General features: G+C 37.6%; 1 protein-coding gene across 16 annotated transcripts in view; it reads right to left on the bottom strand.

The window, feature by feature from the left end:
* The window catches only part of EYA1 (EYA transcriptional coactivator and phosphatase 1), a 354,818-nt gene that overhangs the window by 97,780 nt on the left and 243,499 nt on the right, over positions 1 to 13,539 (bottom strand). For all 16 annotated transcript variants that reach the window (XM_086695354.1, XM_086695347.1, XM_086695348.1 and 13 more), the window contains 2 exons: positions 13,315 to 13,397; positions 12,704 to 12,890 (listed from right to left, as the gene is read on the bottom strand). In XM_086695354.1, the coding sequence (XP_086551480.1) occupies positions 12,704 to 12,890; positions 13,315 to 13,397 (270 nt within the window). The remainder of the gene's footprint in view (positions 1 to 12,703; positions 12,891 to 13,314; positions 13,398 to 13,539) is intronic.

Genomic DNA, 13,539 nt, shown 5'->3' with positions numbered 1-13,539 from the left:
TAGACAATGGACACATTGAAGTGCTAAGTGACCCGCCCAGAGTAAATAACAGAACCAGGATTCAAACCCAGGATAGCCCAACTCCAAATCCTTAGCGACCACTCCTTTTTCTTAATTATATTCTGAGGGAGTGTGGTGCCCAAGTTCATAGAAATCCCCTGCCAGGGTGGGGGATGGGGGGGGCAGCCAAGTACGCCTGAGAAATACTATACACTAGATTCAATTCTCACTGCCTATGACTGCACCAAAGGATCAGAAAAGACCTAAGGTACAGGAACCCTGCTAACTTTAAAGCTAACAGTTTGTCCCCCTAACTTCTCCTTGCTTTGAAACTCATTAGAGGATCTCTGTCCCATCTTTCGTACACAGTAGTGTGGCCTAGAGCAGTGTGGGAAAGGCCAGACTACGTCATGCTTTCTCCCAAGGCCGCCATCAAGAGATGTTGACAATGACAGGCCAAGATGCTTTGAAAAGATGTAGTATTTCTGGATTCGTTATTCATAATCAGTAAAGTGAAGGTCTTCATCAGCAAAAGAACCTATAAGGTCCCTTCTAACTTTAAAATTCCTATTGCCCAATGGCTTCACGCTAAAATTGCACAAGTAGATCTGTAGATGTGAGAGAGTCGTCAATTTACAAATCCACGCTATTCCACATATTTTCAAATCGGCTGCTTGAAACTCAGAAGCTATTTTCCATAGAAACAATGGCGGGCATGATTTCTAAACCAACCCGTGACCATCAAATCAATCAATAATCCAGGTGAATACCGCACACATACAATGTAAAGTACTAGAAAACTGTACTCAAATAACAGCGGTTACATAAAAGTTTACAACAGTAAAATCTGTCAGAACCAACGGTGCTGAAGAAAATGCACTTTCCATTTTATGAAGAGGTATCAGTATTGTCAAAAGTTTTAGAAGGTGACTGTACTAGATTAAGATGCCCAATTACACTTTAAATTCGATGGCTTCTTTTTCCTTGAGACGAGAGTATCATCACCCCTACTCTTAGTGCTCATCAACCATGAGGTGCGAATGGAAAAATAAAGAAAAAAGAAAGGAACAGAGAAGTTGGCAATGTAGAAAACCAGGTCCTCAGAGAAGGGTAGGGGGTGGTAGAGAGGCCGTGAAAAATTGTTCCCTACACAATTCCATGACAGGTCATTATTAAGTAGGATAAGGAGGGAGGGGGGGCACAGCAAATTCAGGAAAGTGGAAAAGTGTCCTACTCGTTGTTGGATTATCTAAGATATTGATCTTGGACTGATCCTCTAATTCAGGAAATACTGAAGTACAAGATAATTATAAGACAACCTTAAATATATTATATACTTACTTCCTTATAATTTCAGGCCTACACAATTTTACGAGCAAACAGAGCTCATTCAACTATTTAACATATATTTAGCTGAATACCTGCTAATTCATGCCTTTGCTGAGTTCTCGGAATAACTTAAGAAACTGAACACCCGATCGCTACTGCCTCTCTCTGTTTACATTATTTTGCTTGTTTAAAACTTCAAACACCGAGCTTCCTAGAAACAGCAGGCTTGCCTAATTAAGAATTCATGTTTGTAGTCAAGCTTCTGGAGTTAAATCCCCATGTTGTCACTGACCTCTCCTTAGCTTCTCTCTCTGTAAAATGGGGATAACGAGACCACTGCCTATCGCACGCAGCTGAATGGGAATGAACTAAGATCATGCGTGGACAGTGCTTAGAATGGTGTCTCGCACATAGCGAGTGCTCAAAAGAATCAGCTATTTTTATACTTGTATATAAAATCCACATCGAAAATACCTCGTAAATTTTTCTCTGTACGCGTATCTAGTGAAAAAAAGTAGGATATACAACAGTGTGGAAGGTGGGGGGGGAAAAGTGTCCCGGGGCAAGTGCTTTGTATAGGTTCATATAAACAACATGTATCTCTGGAAAGATACACAAGAAACTCAGCTGAAAGAAATCGGCTATCGCAGATGAAGGGGATTTTACTCTTCTCTGTAAACCCCTCTATATTTTTATAATTTTTTCCCATGCTCAAATGTTCTTATTCAGTAAATTTAAAACATTCATCAAACTTATTTGGCTGCCGAACTAGGACTAAAATTGGCAACCGTTAATCCATCCATCCTACCTTTATTTAAAATTAATCCAAATAAACCATGGGGACGAAAGGCACAGCATAGGGAGTATAATCAGTGGTATGGTGACAGACGGTGTCTACACTTGTGGTGAGCACAGCCTAACGTACAAACTTGTCAATTTGCTACATTGTACACCTGCAACTCGTGTAACACTGTGTATTGTATTTCGATAAAAATAAATAAACTGACACACATCCCCGAAAGTAAATAAAAGTTAATCCAAAACGTATCCATCAAACCTTTCGATCCAAATTACATGAGGTGGAGGGATGTTAAGTTCTTTTCTCAACCCTCTTCAATTAAAAAATTCTATCAGTAAATACTTACGTCCTCCATCTTAAACGAGGGAACTTACTATGTTGATTTGTGTTGGTCCCATAGGACGCTTAATGCTTTACAGGAACAATGAATCAATTAGCTACAGACGAGGACAAAGTAATAAATGTTTGGGAGGGGCAGTAAACTAATTTAGATAGCTCAGTAATATATGCTTTCTTGTTTTGAGTATTTATATAGAAATCACATGTTAAGTATAAATATAAGAATTGCATATTTGAATTCACGCATATTAAAATGGACTCTTCACAAGCATCCTGACTTCCAGACAACGAGCTGAAGAAATTAGTCAAACCAGTAATGAGGCACAAAACGGGAAAATTCTAAAACACTGAATTTTTTACTTCTTGGAAACACAGTCCAAAATTCAAAAATAAGGCAACTCATTTTTAAGACATGCCTGACAATATAAAACAAAAAGTGAACTTTACTTTCAAGAATTTTATAATCTCATTAAGGTTAACACTGTATCTCCTCTGGGGTGGGGGGGAAGAAAAGAAAGAAAACCAATCCCATCAAGCTAAACAAACCCAACAACCCCAAACAAACATCTGTTTTGTTTTCTCACATCTTAATGGCCTGACTATTTTAGACACAAATATTTGTTTTGCCGACAAATGTTTCCAGAATGCTAGTTAAAACTGTTTCACTGCCATAGTTTATTTTTGAGCTGAACAAAATGCAAACTTCTCCAAAGTCCACAAGGCATCAGTGAAAATGAGCTAGTACGGCCTAAAGATTTTCAAAATCGCTCGCTCGGTAAAACGTAGCGGTCGAGATGCATGCTGTTGCAAACGTCAGGATCATTTCCACAGTGAACAGATGTAGACACGTTAGGTAGTACAGACGTGGCCCAAATTTCCTGCATTTAGAAGGAAGACAGGCCGGCAGTTTAGTTTTCCATCCTGTCACACTGAATTCCTGGGAGAGCGCAGAGTTCCTCTGCTACTTTGCACAAGAATGTTCCCGGTTTTCAGGCGCTTTGCTCTACTTTCGTGTGCCTTGGCAAGGATCAAAGAAGCAGAGGGAACAAATGGTTTCCCATGCATATTGAATTCCCTCTTATACTGATTTTTCCTGTGTCACTTGAAATTTAATATTGGCCAGATTCCCGTACATCACCTTAACCAGTAAATCGTCTGCACGCAGCCAGAGCATGGAAAGGTAAATGACAACGTCTACCTTGTTGGTAAGAATTCAAATGAAGAAACACTTTGAAAAATGGACTCTTCTGTAGCATCCATACTAAAACTCATTCCTAATGAACAATGACTAGCTTTATTTCGTGTTAACCTAAAATGTTTTAGTCACCGTTTACTCTTTTCTCTCTCATGGCTTTGTATTACTTCAAAAATACAATGATGTAGGTGACTTTTCCTTTCACAAGAATTTGGCCTCAAAATTCTTGATTAACTTAATACTTCATTTAAGGGCTATGTGCCTCATTTTCCTCATCTGTAAAATGGGCCAAATAGTAACTACACCTCATGGGGGGGGGGTATAAGATTACACGTAAGCCTCTAAAAACAATTACATTTTACTATGTGTTATTATTATGGTAACTGTCATAATTATCATAAGATGTTCTAAGAGATTTTGGACAAAAATATGCGATCAAGACACATTGTTTAAGTACAGCACAGTAAGTGAATTACGAATGAGTTCATATTTTGATTACACATATAGGGGTCATATGATAAAAACATTTTTAAAAGAATGGCTTAAGTACTCTTTGAAGAAAGTCAATTTAAAATATTCCTTCAGGACAATTCCTCTCAAGTGGTAGTTAAATCATTTCTATCGCTTACTTGAAGAAATGTATTTTGGTTATATTGATAATAATATGCCTTAACATTTTAGTGTTTAATGTGAGAAAATAACAGTCTTCTGATGTCAGTGGCTAAGAGATGATAATATGTAAGTTCGGCTATTATCACAAAAGGAAAACATCCCAAAATGGCCTTTTCTTTTTGCCTTATCTCTGTGTGGTTTTTTTTTTTTTTTAATTTTTTTTCAACGTTTATTTATTTTTGGGACAGAGAGAGACAGAGCATGAACGGGGGAAGGGCAGAGAGAGAGGGAGACACAGAATCGGAAACAGGCTCCAGGCTCTGAGCCATCAGCCCAGAGCCCGACGCGGGGCTCGAACTCACAGACCGCAAGATCGTGACCTGGCTGAAGTCGTACGCTTAACCGACTGTGCCACCCAGGCGCCCCTCTCTGTGTGTTTTTGAACCTAAAAGAAAACCACTGACTTCGTAAAGAATTGTTTTAAAAAAAAAATTTTTTAATGAAATCCATCATTTAAAATTTAAAGTAACCACAGATTTAACTGCGATATTGGCTTACAGTCTTAGATTTCAGTAAGAAAAAAAAAGACTTGACTCTAATCAAAATTTTCTCTTAGAGATAGTGGAATCTGCATTTACCACGAAGTATTCTTCAGAAACCGAACACATCCTCTAACAACAGGAAGCCATTTAATTGGGAAGATGTGAAAAATTGGACAACTGTTAAGAATGATACATACTGCACATCATCAAATCTCTAAAATTTTTCTCAAATAAAATGTTTATAAGTATACACCTCTTTAAAAGGGAGGTTTTGGGGTGCCTGGGTGGCTCAGTTGGTTGAACATCTGACTCTTGATTTAGGCTCAGGTCACGCATGGGGTTCCACACTGGGCATAAAGCCTGCTTGGGATTCTCTCTCTCTCTCTCTCTCTCTCTCTCTCTCTCTCTCTCTCTCTCTCTGCGCTTCTCCCCTGCTTGCATGCTTTCTCTCCCTCTCCCTTTGTCTCTAAATAAACATTAAAAAAAACTTAAAAAAATAAAAAGGAGGGTTTTGATAATGAAAATAAAAATATTTTGAGCTAAATACAAAGAAATAAAAACATCAACTTTTGTGGGATGCAACAAAAGTAATACTTAGAATTTTACAACACTTACTGAATTTATTAGAAGATACGAAACATTTAAGATCAACAATCTAGGGGCGCCTGGGTGGCGCAGTGGGTTAAGCGTCCGACTTCAGCCAGGTCACGATCTTGCGGTCCGTGAGTTCGAGCCCCGCGTCGGGCTCTGGGCTGATGGCTCAGAGCCTGGAGCCTGTTTCCGATTCTGTGTCTCCCTCTCTCTCTGCCCCTCCCCCGTTCATGCTCTGTCTCTCTCTGTCCCAAAAATAAATAAACGTTGAAAAAAAAAAAATTTAAAATCAACAATCTAAATTTCAACCCTTAGGAAAGTAGAAAAATAAGACCAAGTTAAATCAAAAGAAAGCAGAAGAAATACTAAAATATCAGAGAAGTCAATGAAATTGAAAACAGGAAAACAATAAAGAAAAATCAATGAAACAGAAAGTTGGCTCTTTGAAAGGTCAATAAAATTTATCTCTAGCTAGGATAACAAAAGCAAAAAAAGACACAAACATTAGTGTCAGAAATGAAAAAGGCCATCACTAATAATCCCAGGGATATTACATGAATAATAAAGGAATATTATGAATAACTCTAAGCCCACCCATTGTATAACCTAGATGATATGAATCATTCCTTGAAAAATAATCTACTAAAACTCACACAGGAAGAAATTGATAATCTGAACAGGTTTATATCTATTAAAGAAACTGAATCAATAATTAACCTTCCAAAACAGAAAGCACTAGGTCTAGATTGATTCACTGGTGAATTATACAAAATATTTAGGAAATAAATGGTACTGATTCTTTTCAATCTGTTCCAGAAAATAGTAGCAGAGAAAACATTTCCTAGTCTATGAGGTCACTATTATCCTAATACCAAAACCAGACAAAGACATTATAAGAAATGAAAACCACAGACCAATATATCTCATGAACAGAGATGCAAAGATTCTTCAAGTATTAGCAAAACTGAATCCAACAATGTATTAAAAGATTTATACACCATGACCAAGTGGGACTTATTCCAGGTAGGAAAATCTGGTGCAACATTCGAAAATAAATTAATGTAATTCATCACATCAACAGGCTAAGGAAGACAAATCATATGATCATATCAACAGATGCAGAAAAAGCACTGGCCACAATCCAACACCCATTCAGGATACAAACTCTCAGCAAACTAGGGTCAGGGGAAAACTTCCTCAAGTTGATAACAAAAAAATACCTACAAAGAACATACAACTAATATCACACTTAACAGTGAGAAACCAGAAGCTTTTGTTCCCTGAGATCGGGGAAAAAGACAAGTATGCCTCCTCACCACTCCTGTTCAACACTGTACTGAAAGTCCTGGCTAATGCAATAAGATAAGAAAAGGAAACAAATGATATTCAGAGTAGGAAGAAAGACATAAATCTGCCTTTGTTCACAAATGACATAACTGTATAATAAAATACCAACGAATGTGGTGCCTGAGTGGCTCAGTCGGTTAAGTGTCCAACTTCAGCTCAGGTCATGATCTCATAGTTCATGGGTTTGAGCCTCGCGTCGGGCTCTGTGCTGACAGCTCAGAGCCTGGAGCCTGCTTCAGATTCTGTGTCTACCCCCCCCCCCCCCCCCCGCCCGGCTCTCTCACTCTCTCTCTCTCTCTCTCTGCCCCTCCCCCACTCTCACACTCTCTCTTAAAAATAAACATTAAAAAATTTTCTTTAAAAATACCAAAGAATCAACAGAAAAACTCCTAGAACTAATAAATGATTATAGTGAAGTTTTAGGATCCAAGGATCACATACAAACATGAATTGCTTTCCTAGATACCAGCAATGAGAAACTGGAATTTGAATTAAAAATATAATGTGAGTTAATTAGTACCAAAAAAATATAAATCTAAGAAACATGTATAAGATATATATGAGGAAAACTACATAACTCTGATGAAAAAAACTAAAAAGGTAAACTAATGGAGAGATATTCCAAGTACATGGACAGCAAGATTCAATATTGTCAAGAGTCAATACTTTCAGTTTTTCCCACCTTGATCTTTAGATTCAATGCAATTCTAAACAAAATCTGACGAGGTTACTTGGTGGATACTGACAAGCTCACTCTAAAGTTTATGTGGAAAGGCAAAAGGCCCAGAACAGTCAACACGATATTGAAGAACACAGAGGAGTGATACTTAACTTAAAGACTTATTCTACAAAGTTATAATAATCAAGACGATGTGGCATTGGAAAAAGAAAAGACAAACAGATCAATGAAAGACAATAGAAAGCCCAGAAATAGACCCACACAAACACAGTCAACTGATCTTTGACAAAGCAGTAAAGGTAATTCAACGTGGCAAAAGATAGGTTTCTTGACAAACAGTGCAAAAACAGGGCCATCCACATGCCAAAAAAAAAAAAAAAAAAAAAAAAGGAACCTAGACACTGACTTATACTTATCACAAAAATTAGCTCAACATGGGTCAGAGACCTAAATCTAAATAGCAAAACTGTGAAACTTCTAGGTCACTACATGGGAGAAAACCTAGGTGACCTTGGGCTTGACAATGAGTTTTTAGATAAAAAACTGAAAGCACGTTCCATGGAAGAAAAACTGCTCAGATGGACTTCATCCCAATCAAAAGACATCTTTCGATGTGTCTTTGAAAGACACTGTTAAGAGACAAAAAAGACAAGCTGCAGACTGGGCAAAAGCAGTTGCAAACCTTATCTGATAAAGGACTTCTATCCAAAGTATATAAGAACTCTGAAAACCCAATAAGAAAACAACCTGATTAAAAGGTGGGCAAAAGATCTGAACAGGCACCTTACCAAAGAAGACATACAGAGCAAATGAGGATACGAAAACATACTCAACATCGTATTTCATCAGGGAAATGCAAATTAAAGCAACTACACACTGCTACACACCTATTAGAATGACCAAAGTCTGAAACACTGACACTACCAATGCTGACGAGGGTGTGGAGAAACAGGACTCTCATTCATTGCTTGTTGGATCACAAAATGATACAGCACTTTGGGAGACAAGTTGGCAGTTCCTTATAAAACTAAAGGTACTCTTATAATTCGGTGGTCACACTGCTAGGTATTTACTGAAGTGAGTTGAAAACTTATGTCTATACAAAAAGTCCGAGCACAAATATTTATAGTGGCCTTATCTATAATTGCCAAAATTAGAAGCAATCAAGATGGCTTTCAGTCGGGCAAGAGGAGGCTAGCGTTAACTAGTTGAAGAGTAGGTACGATTTTTTGAGACAAATTACGATTTTTCTAAATGACCCGATAAACCTCAGTGTAGTTCCCAAAGTGGATTAATACTTCTCTATTTCCAGATGATGTAACTTTTATTTTATTAAGATAGTCAAAACATGACTAACAAACTCGTTTCTTAAAATGAATGCAAAGGATTTAAAAATTGCTAAACGCAAATCTTAAAAGTTCTCATTACGAGAGCAAAAAATCTGCAACCACGTATGCTGGTAGATGTTAACTAGACTTCACCGTGGTGATCATTTCACAATACACACAAACAGCTCATCATTTTGTGCACCTGAAACTAATATAATGTTAAATATCAATTATATCTCAATAAAAAGAAACATGAATACAAAGGCACTGCTTTTAGTTTTTAAAATGAGTTACAAATGATTGCAAATTTTGAGATAAAACTTTCATGTTCAAGTTACATTTTTTTAATGTATTATATAGATCTATCCAAAGGATAATATAGCTTTCAATATTTAATTGTAAACACATTAAAATAATTTTTGAACTTAAGATTCATGAGGAGTGACATGTGTATAGGTAATACTGCATAATACCATGAACTTAAAAGAGAGCTATTCTTTATAACTTAAAAAATACATAACACCAGGATGCCTTGGCGGCTCAGGCGGTAAGCACCCAACTCTTAGTTTTGGCTCAGGTTGTGATCTCATGGTTTGTGAGTTCGAGCCCTGCGTCAAGCTCTGCACTGACAGCTCAGAGCCTGCTTGGGTTTCTCCCTCCCTCTCTTTCTGCCCCTCCTCAGCTTGCACTCTCTTAAAATATAATACCAAATAATGAGTCCTTACATGTTTGGCCTGAAAAATCCTTGCAAGATTATATGTTTATAATGACATCACAATTTCACGAACAATACAAGAACAGATAGTACAAAGTATGGGAGGAGAGCTGCATATACCGTATATTTATTCTGTACTTTAGAATTCCAGGAAACTAAATTGTTCCACATTAGATCAGATAATAACTAGAGTCTAACTTAGAGTCCAGTGTAGAAAATATGGATTTTAAACCTAAAAGACTACTAAAACTAAAAGAAAAGAACCTGAAATTATTTCAACAGAATAGACACTATTTTTCCTATTCTTTAATTTCGATTGCAAAACTAAAACATTAGATTATATGTAACCAATCATTCCTTCCAATTCTTTAATGAATTTATGTACTTTTCTCATTCAAAACTTCCATTTCATCACAGACAAGTCTATAATCTTATATACGACTAATAGGAAAATGAACACCAAAAAACCGGCTGAGTCCACAGTCATACTGCAAATGTAAACAAACCAACCAACACCAGACTAAATCTTCCTTAAATTTCTCAAGTAATCCACATTTCTTTTTAATGTGGAAACTCACTGAACTTTCCACTTCTAACTACACAAGAAAGGCTAACCTGTACACTTGTCTTTTAGTGGGAAGTGGTGAATCCAAGAGATCGGAAAAATATTATTTTCTCCCCAGTCCAATCGGTTTCTATTCTGTAACCAGAAAGATACTGAATATTGAAATGACTACCTGACACACTAAACATTTATTCAAATACAATCTAAAATAGATCATTTAACCTTAAAATCGTCTGGACGCTTAAAAAAATCGTAAGTTTGTGTTGTTTCCTATGTGATCTCCCCAGTCTTGCACACGGCATCCCTTTTCCAAATAAATTTCACTTAAAATAACCGCACGGTCCAGAGACCAACTTTTCTGTACAATTATATTGGTATTTTTTAGCAAATGCCCGTCACCCGTAATTTAAAAAACACAGTTAAGTCTTCACTTTGTTTTACGCTGTCTTCACTGTCAAAATGTTATGAATTAATTAAGATCACTCCGTCTTCTCATTCTATTCTTCCACAGATCCTAAAGCATTTCTCTACTTGTTCACATAGCTATCCAATTTCAAAGCTCCTTTTAGTCCTCACGAAGTTTGCATGACCCAGATGGTTCACAGGAAAACAGGAGATCTCTCTGAAATTGGGACAAGCCATTATCTTTCCTCGTGACGCCTCTATGAAATTAACAGAGGGAAGAGAGGAAAATTCTACAACAGCTTCCACAATAAATCCAATACCTTCAGTGACAGTTTATTTTGAGAGCGATCATATAGATGTTACATCTAATGAAAAGCCCTGTATACTAGGTTCTGTGAATACTGTATTTAGACGTGTGAATTGCGGGAGGAATATAGCAAGCTAGTTTTAAAAAAGTGAAGGAAAATGGAATATGATAATCAGAGATAAAAAATATTTGGAGTTGAGCTGTGCAGCAGAAATAGTGTTCATAGTTAGTGAGGGTACAAGTTTAGGAATGCTGTAACTTCCTAATCGAAAACAAAATAGTGCTCACCTACATTTAAGAAGAAGGTGGAATACTAAAAACCTGAAGTTTTTTTTTTTTTTTTTAGTTGGGGGGGGCATCTGCTAATATTGGGAAGATAAACCTATAGTAAAGGTTAGCAAAGAGTGGGCTTTGGCTCTAAGAATAAAAGGCAAAAGGGAGAAAAGTCTGTGACTGAGGATCATAGCTCACCTCATAATCCATGAAAAGAGAGGCTACATTTTTTTTAATTTTTTTTTTCAACGTTTATTTATTTTTGGGACAGAGAGAGACAGAGCATGAACGGGGGAGGGGCAGAGAGAGAGGGAGACACAGAATCGGAAACAGGCTCCAGGCTCTGAGCCATCAGCCCAGAGCCCGACGTGGGGCTCGAACTCACAGACCGCGAGATCATGACCTGGCTGAAGTCGGACGCTTAACCGACTGTGCCACCCAGGCGCCCCGAGACTACATTTTTTAAAGATGTTTACTTATTTGTTTTGAAAAAGAGAGAGACACAGAGAGAGAGAGAGAGAGAGAGAGACAGAGAGAGACAGAGAGAGAGAGAGAGAGGAGAAAAGAGAGGAGAAAAGAGATGGAGAAAGAGAATCCCAAGCAGGCTCCGTCTCTGCCAGCACAGAACCACATGCAGGGCTTGAACTCACCAACTGTGAGATCATGACCTGATCTGAAACCAAGAGTCAGACGCTTAACCGAGTGAGCCACCCAGGTGCCCCAGGAGACAGCACTATTCTTTTAATTTTTAAAAAATGTTTTCCTGATTTTTGCGTGTGCGCACGCGCGCGAGAGAGACAGAAAGACAGACAGAAGAGCAGGGGAGGGACAGAGAGAATCCCAAACAGGCTCTGCAGGTGTCAGTCTACAGCCCAACATGGGGCTTGAACTCAGGAACTATGAGATCATGACCTGAGCCAAAACCAAGAGTCAGAAGCTGAGCCACCCAGGAACCCTGACACTACATTTTTAATAAGACAAAGGTGAGAAGTACAAGAGAAAAGTATCAGAAATACAGGTAAAGACCAATACAGGAAGTTAAATATACAATATTAACAGTTCCAGAAAACACTAATGGAGGGAAAGAAGTATCAAAGACACAGTAGGAAAATTTCCAGAGGTGGAGAGATTTTCATCTGGAAGGGCCTATCAAGGGTGGTGCAGAAGTATGAAAATGCTCATGCCCAGTTATGAAATTAAGTAGGCCATGATGGGGGAGAAGGGTGGGCCAGGGGAATCACTGCTTTCAATTATTAACTGTGATGTTTTTTGATTTTGGAAAAACATTAAATATTTAATGATAATCAACATTAAATTTGAGGCAACATCACTTATTTTCATACTCCATATGTGGACAAATGTTTGTAATTATAGTTAATAATTCCATCTAAATATCTATAGTTATCTAAGATGTTATATACGTATCTTGAAAACTGACTATATTGACAATGAAAGGAACCTCAATTTCAGGTGCTTTTGAAGTTCTGTAATTTACACTAAAAATTTTCAGCAAATAAAAATAAAGTTAATGCCACAATCATGATGTTTGACTTACAGTTAGGCCATGCCCAAACTTGCCCAAACTGTGAAACCACTACATGCGTATATGACTATAGAAAAATGCATTTAAACCACCAGAAATAGAGCCTGCAGGACTAATAAAGCGCACGTAATTACCTGCTGCGGGATCCGTGACTGCCTGGCTGGTGATGCCAGATGGTGGCTCTTGAAGCTGGTAAGTGGCATTCGTGGACGGCGTGGTTGGGCTGGTGCTGCTGCTCGTCATATAATGTGCTGGGTACGGTGAGCTGTTATAATACTGTGCGTACTGACCCTGGCCGAAACTGGGATAAGTCGGATAGTCCTACCAAACCAACCACACGAGAATAACCTGTCAGAATATTGCTCCTCATTTCTTACTTTCCAAAGGGCAACTATAGGGTGTTTCTGGGTCTTCTCTGAATTCACAGAGGAGCACACGAGCACCCATTGACTCAAATGTCCCGACTTGCAAACAAATTGCATGTAAGATCAGGTCCACTCTTCCTATTTCTTCGATTCCATGATGCAGTACTAGGTAAAATCAAACAAATCTGAAAACCAAACACTCTGAAAACCATATAGGACTGCTAAAGAGATTTTTTTTTTAAGAAAAAAAAAAATACATATATTAAAAGGCTCAGGTAAGCCCTCACAGTGTACTATAAACAGATCTTTCTTTATATAAGAAAATCATCTGTTGCATTAAAAAAATTTTTTTCTGAAGTTAAACTGGCTTTTAAAATTACCTGCTGTGAACTGTTAAATCCAGAGGAATTTGTGAGTGAATTATTTCCTGTATATAATCCTGACGATGTTGTAAAACTGCTACCTAAAACAAAATGAAAAGAAATACGGGTGACTGAACTATGCAGAATAATGTGCCCATAAGAAATCATTATTTAGATAAAACAGAGTTGAAGTTCATTGCAAACACACTTGGTTTATCTTTAAAACCAGAATCCATGGCCATG

The sequence above is a fragment of the Puma concolor genome, chromosome F2 (genome assembly GCF_028749965.1).
Source record: "Puma concolor isolate L17-30 chromosome F2, mPumCon1.1.hap2, whole genome shotgun sequence".
Classification (NCBI taxonomy): domain Eukaryota; kingdom Metazoa; phylum Chordata; class Mammalia; order Carnivora; family Felidae; genus Puma; species Puma concolor.
Note: the sequence above shows the minus strand (reverse complement) of the source record. Positions and strands in the feature narration are given on the sequence as shown.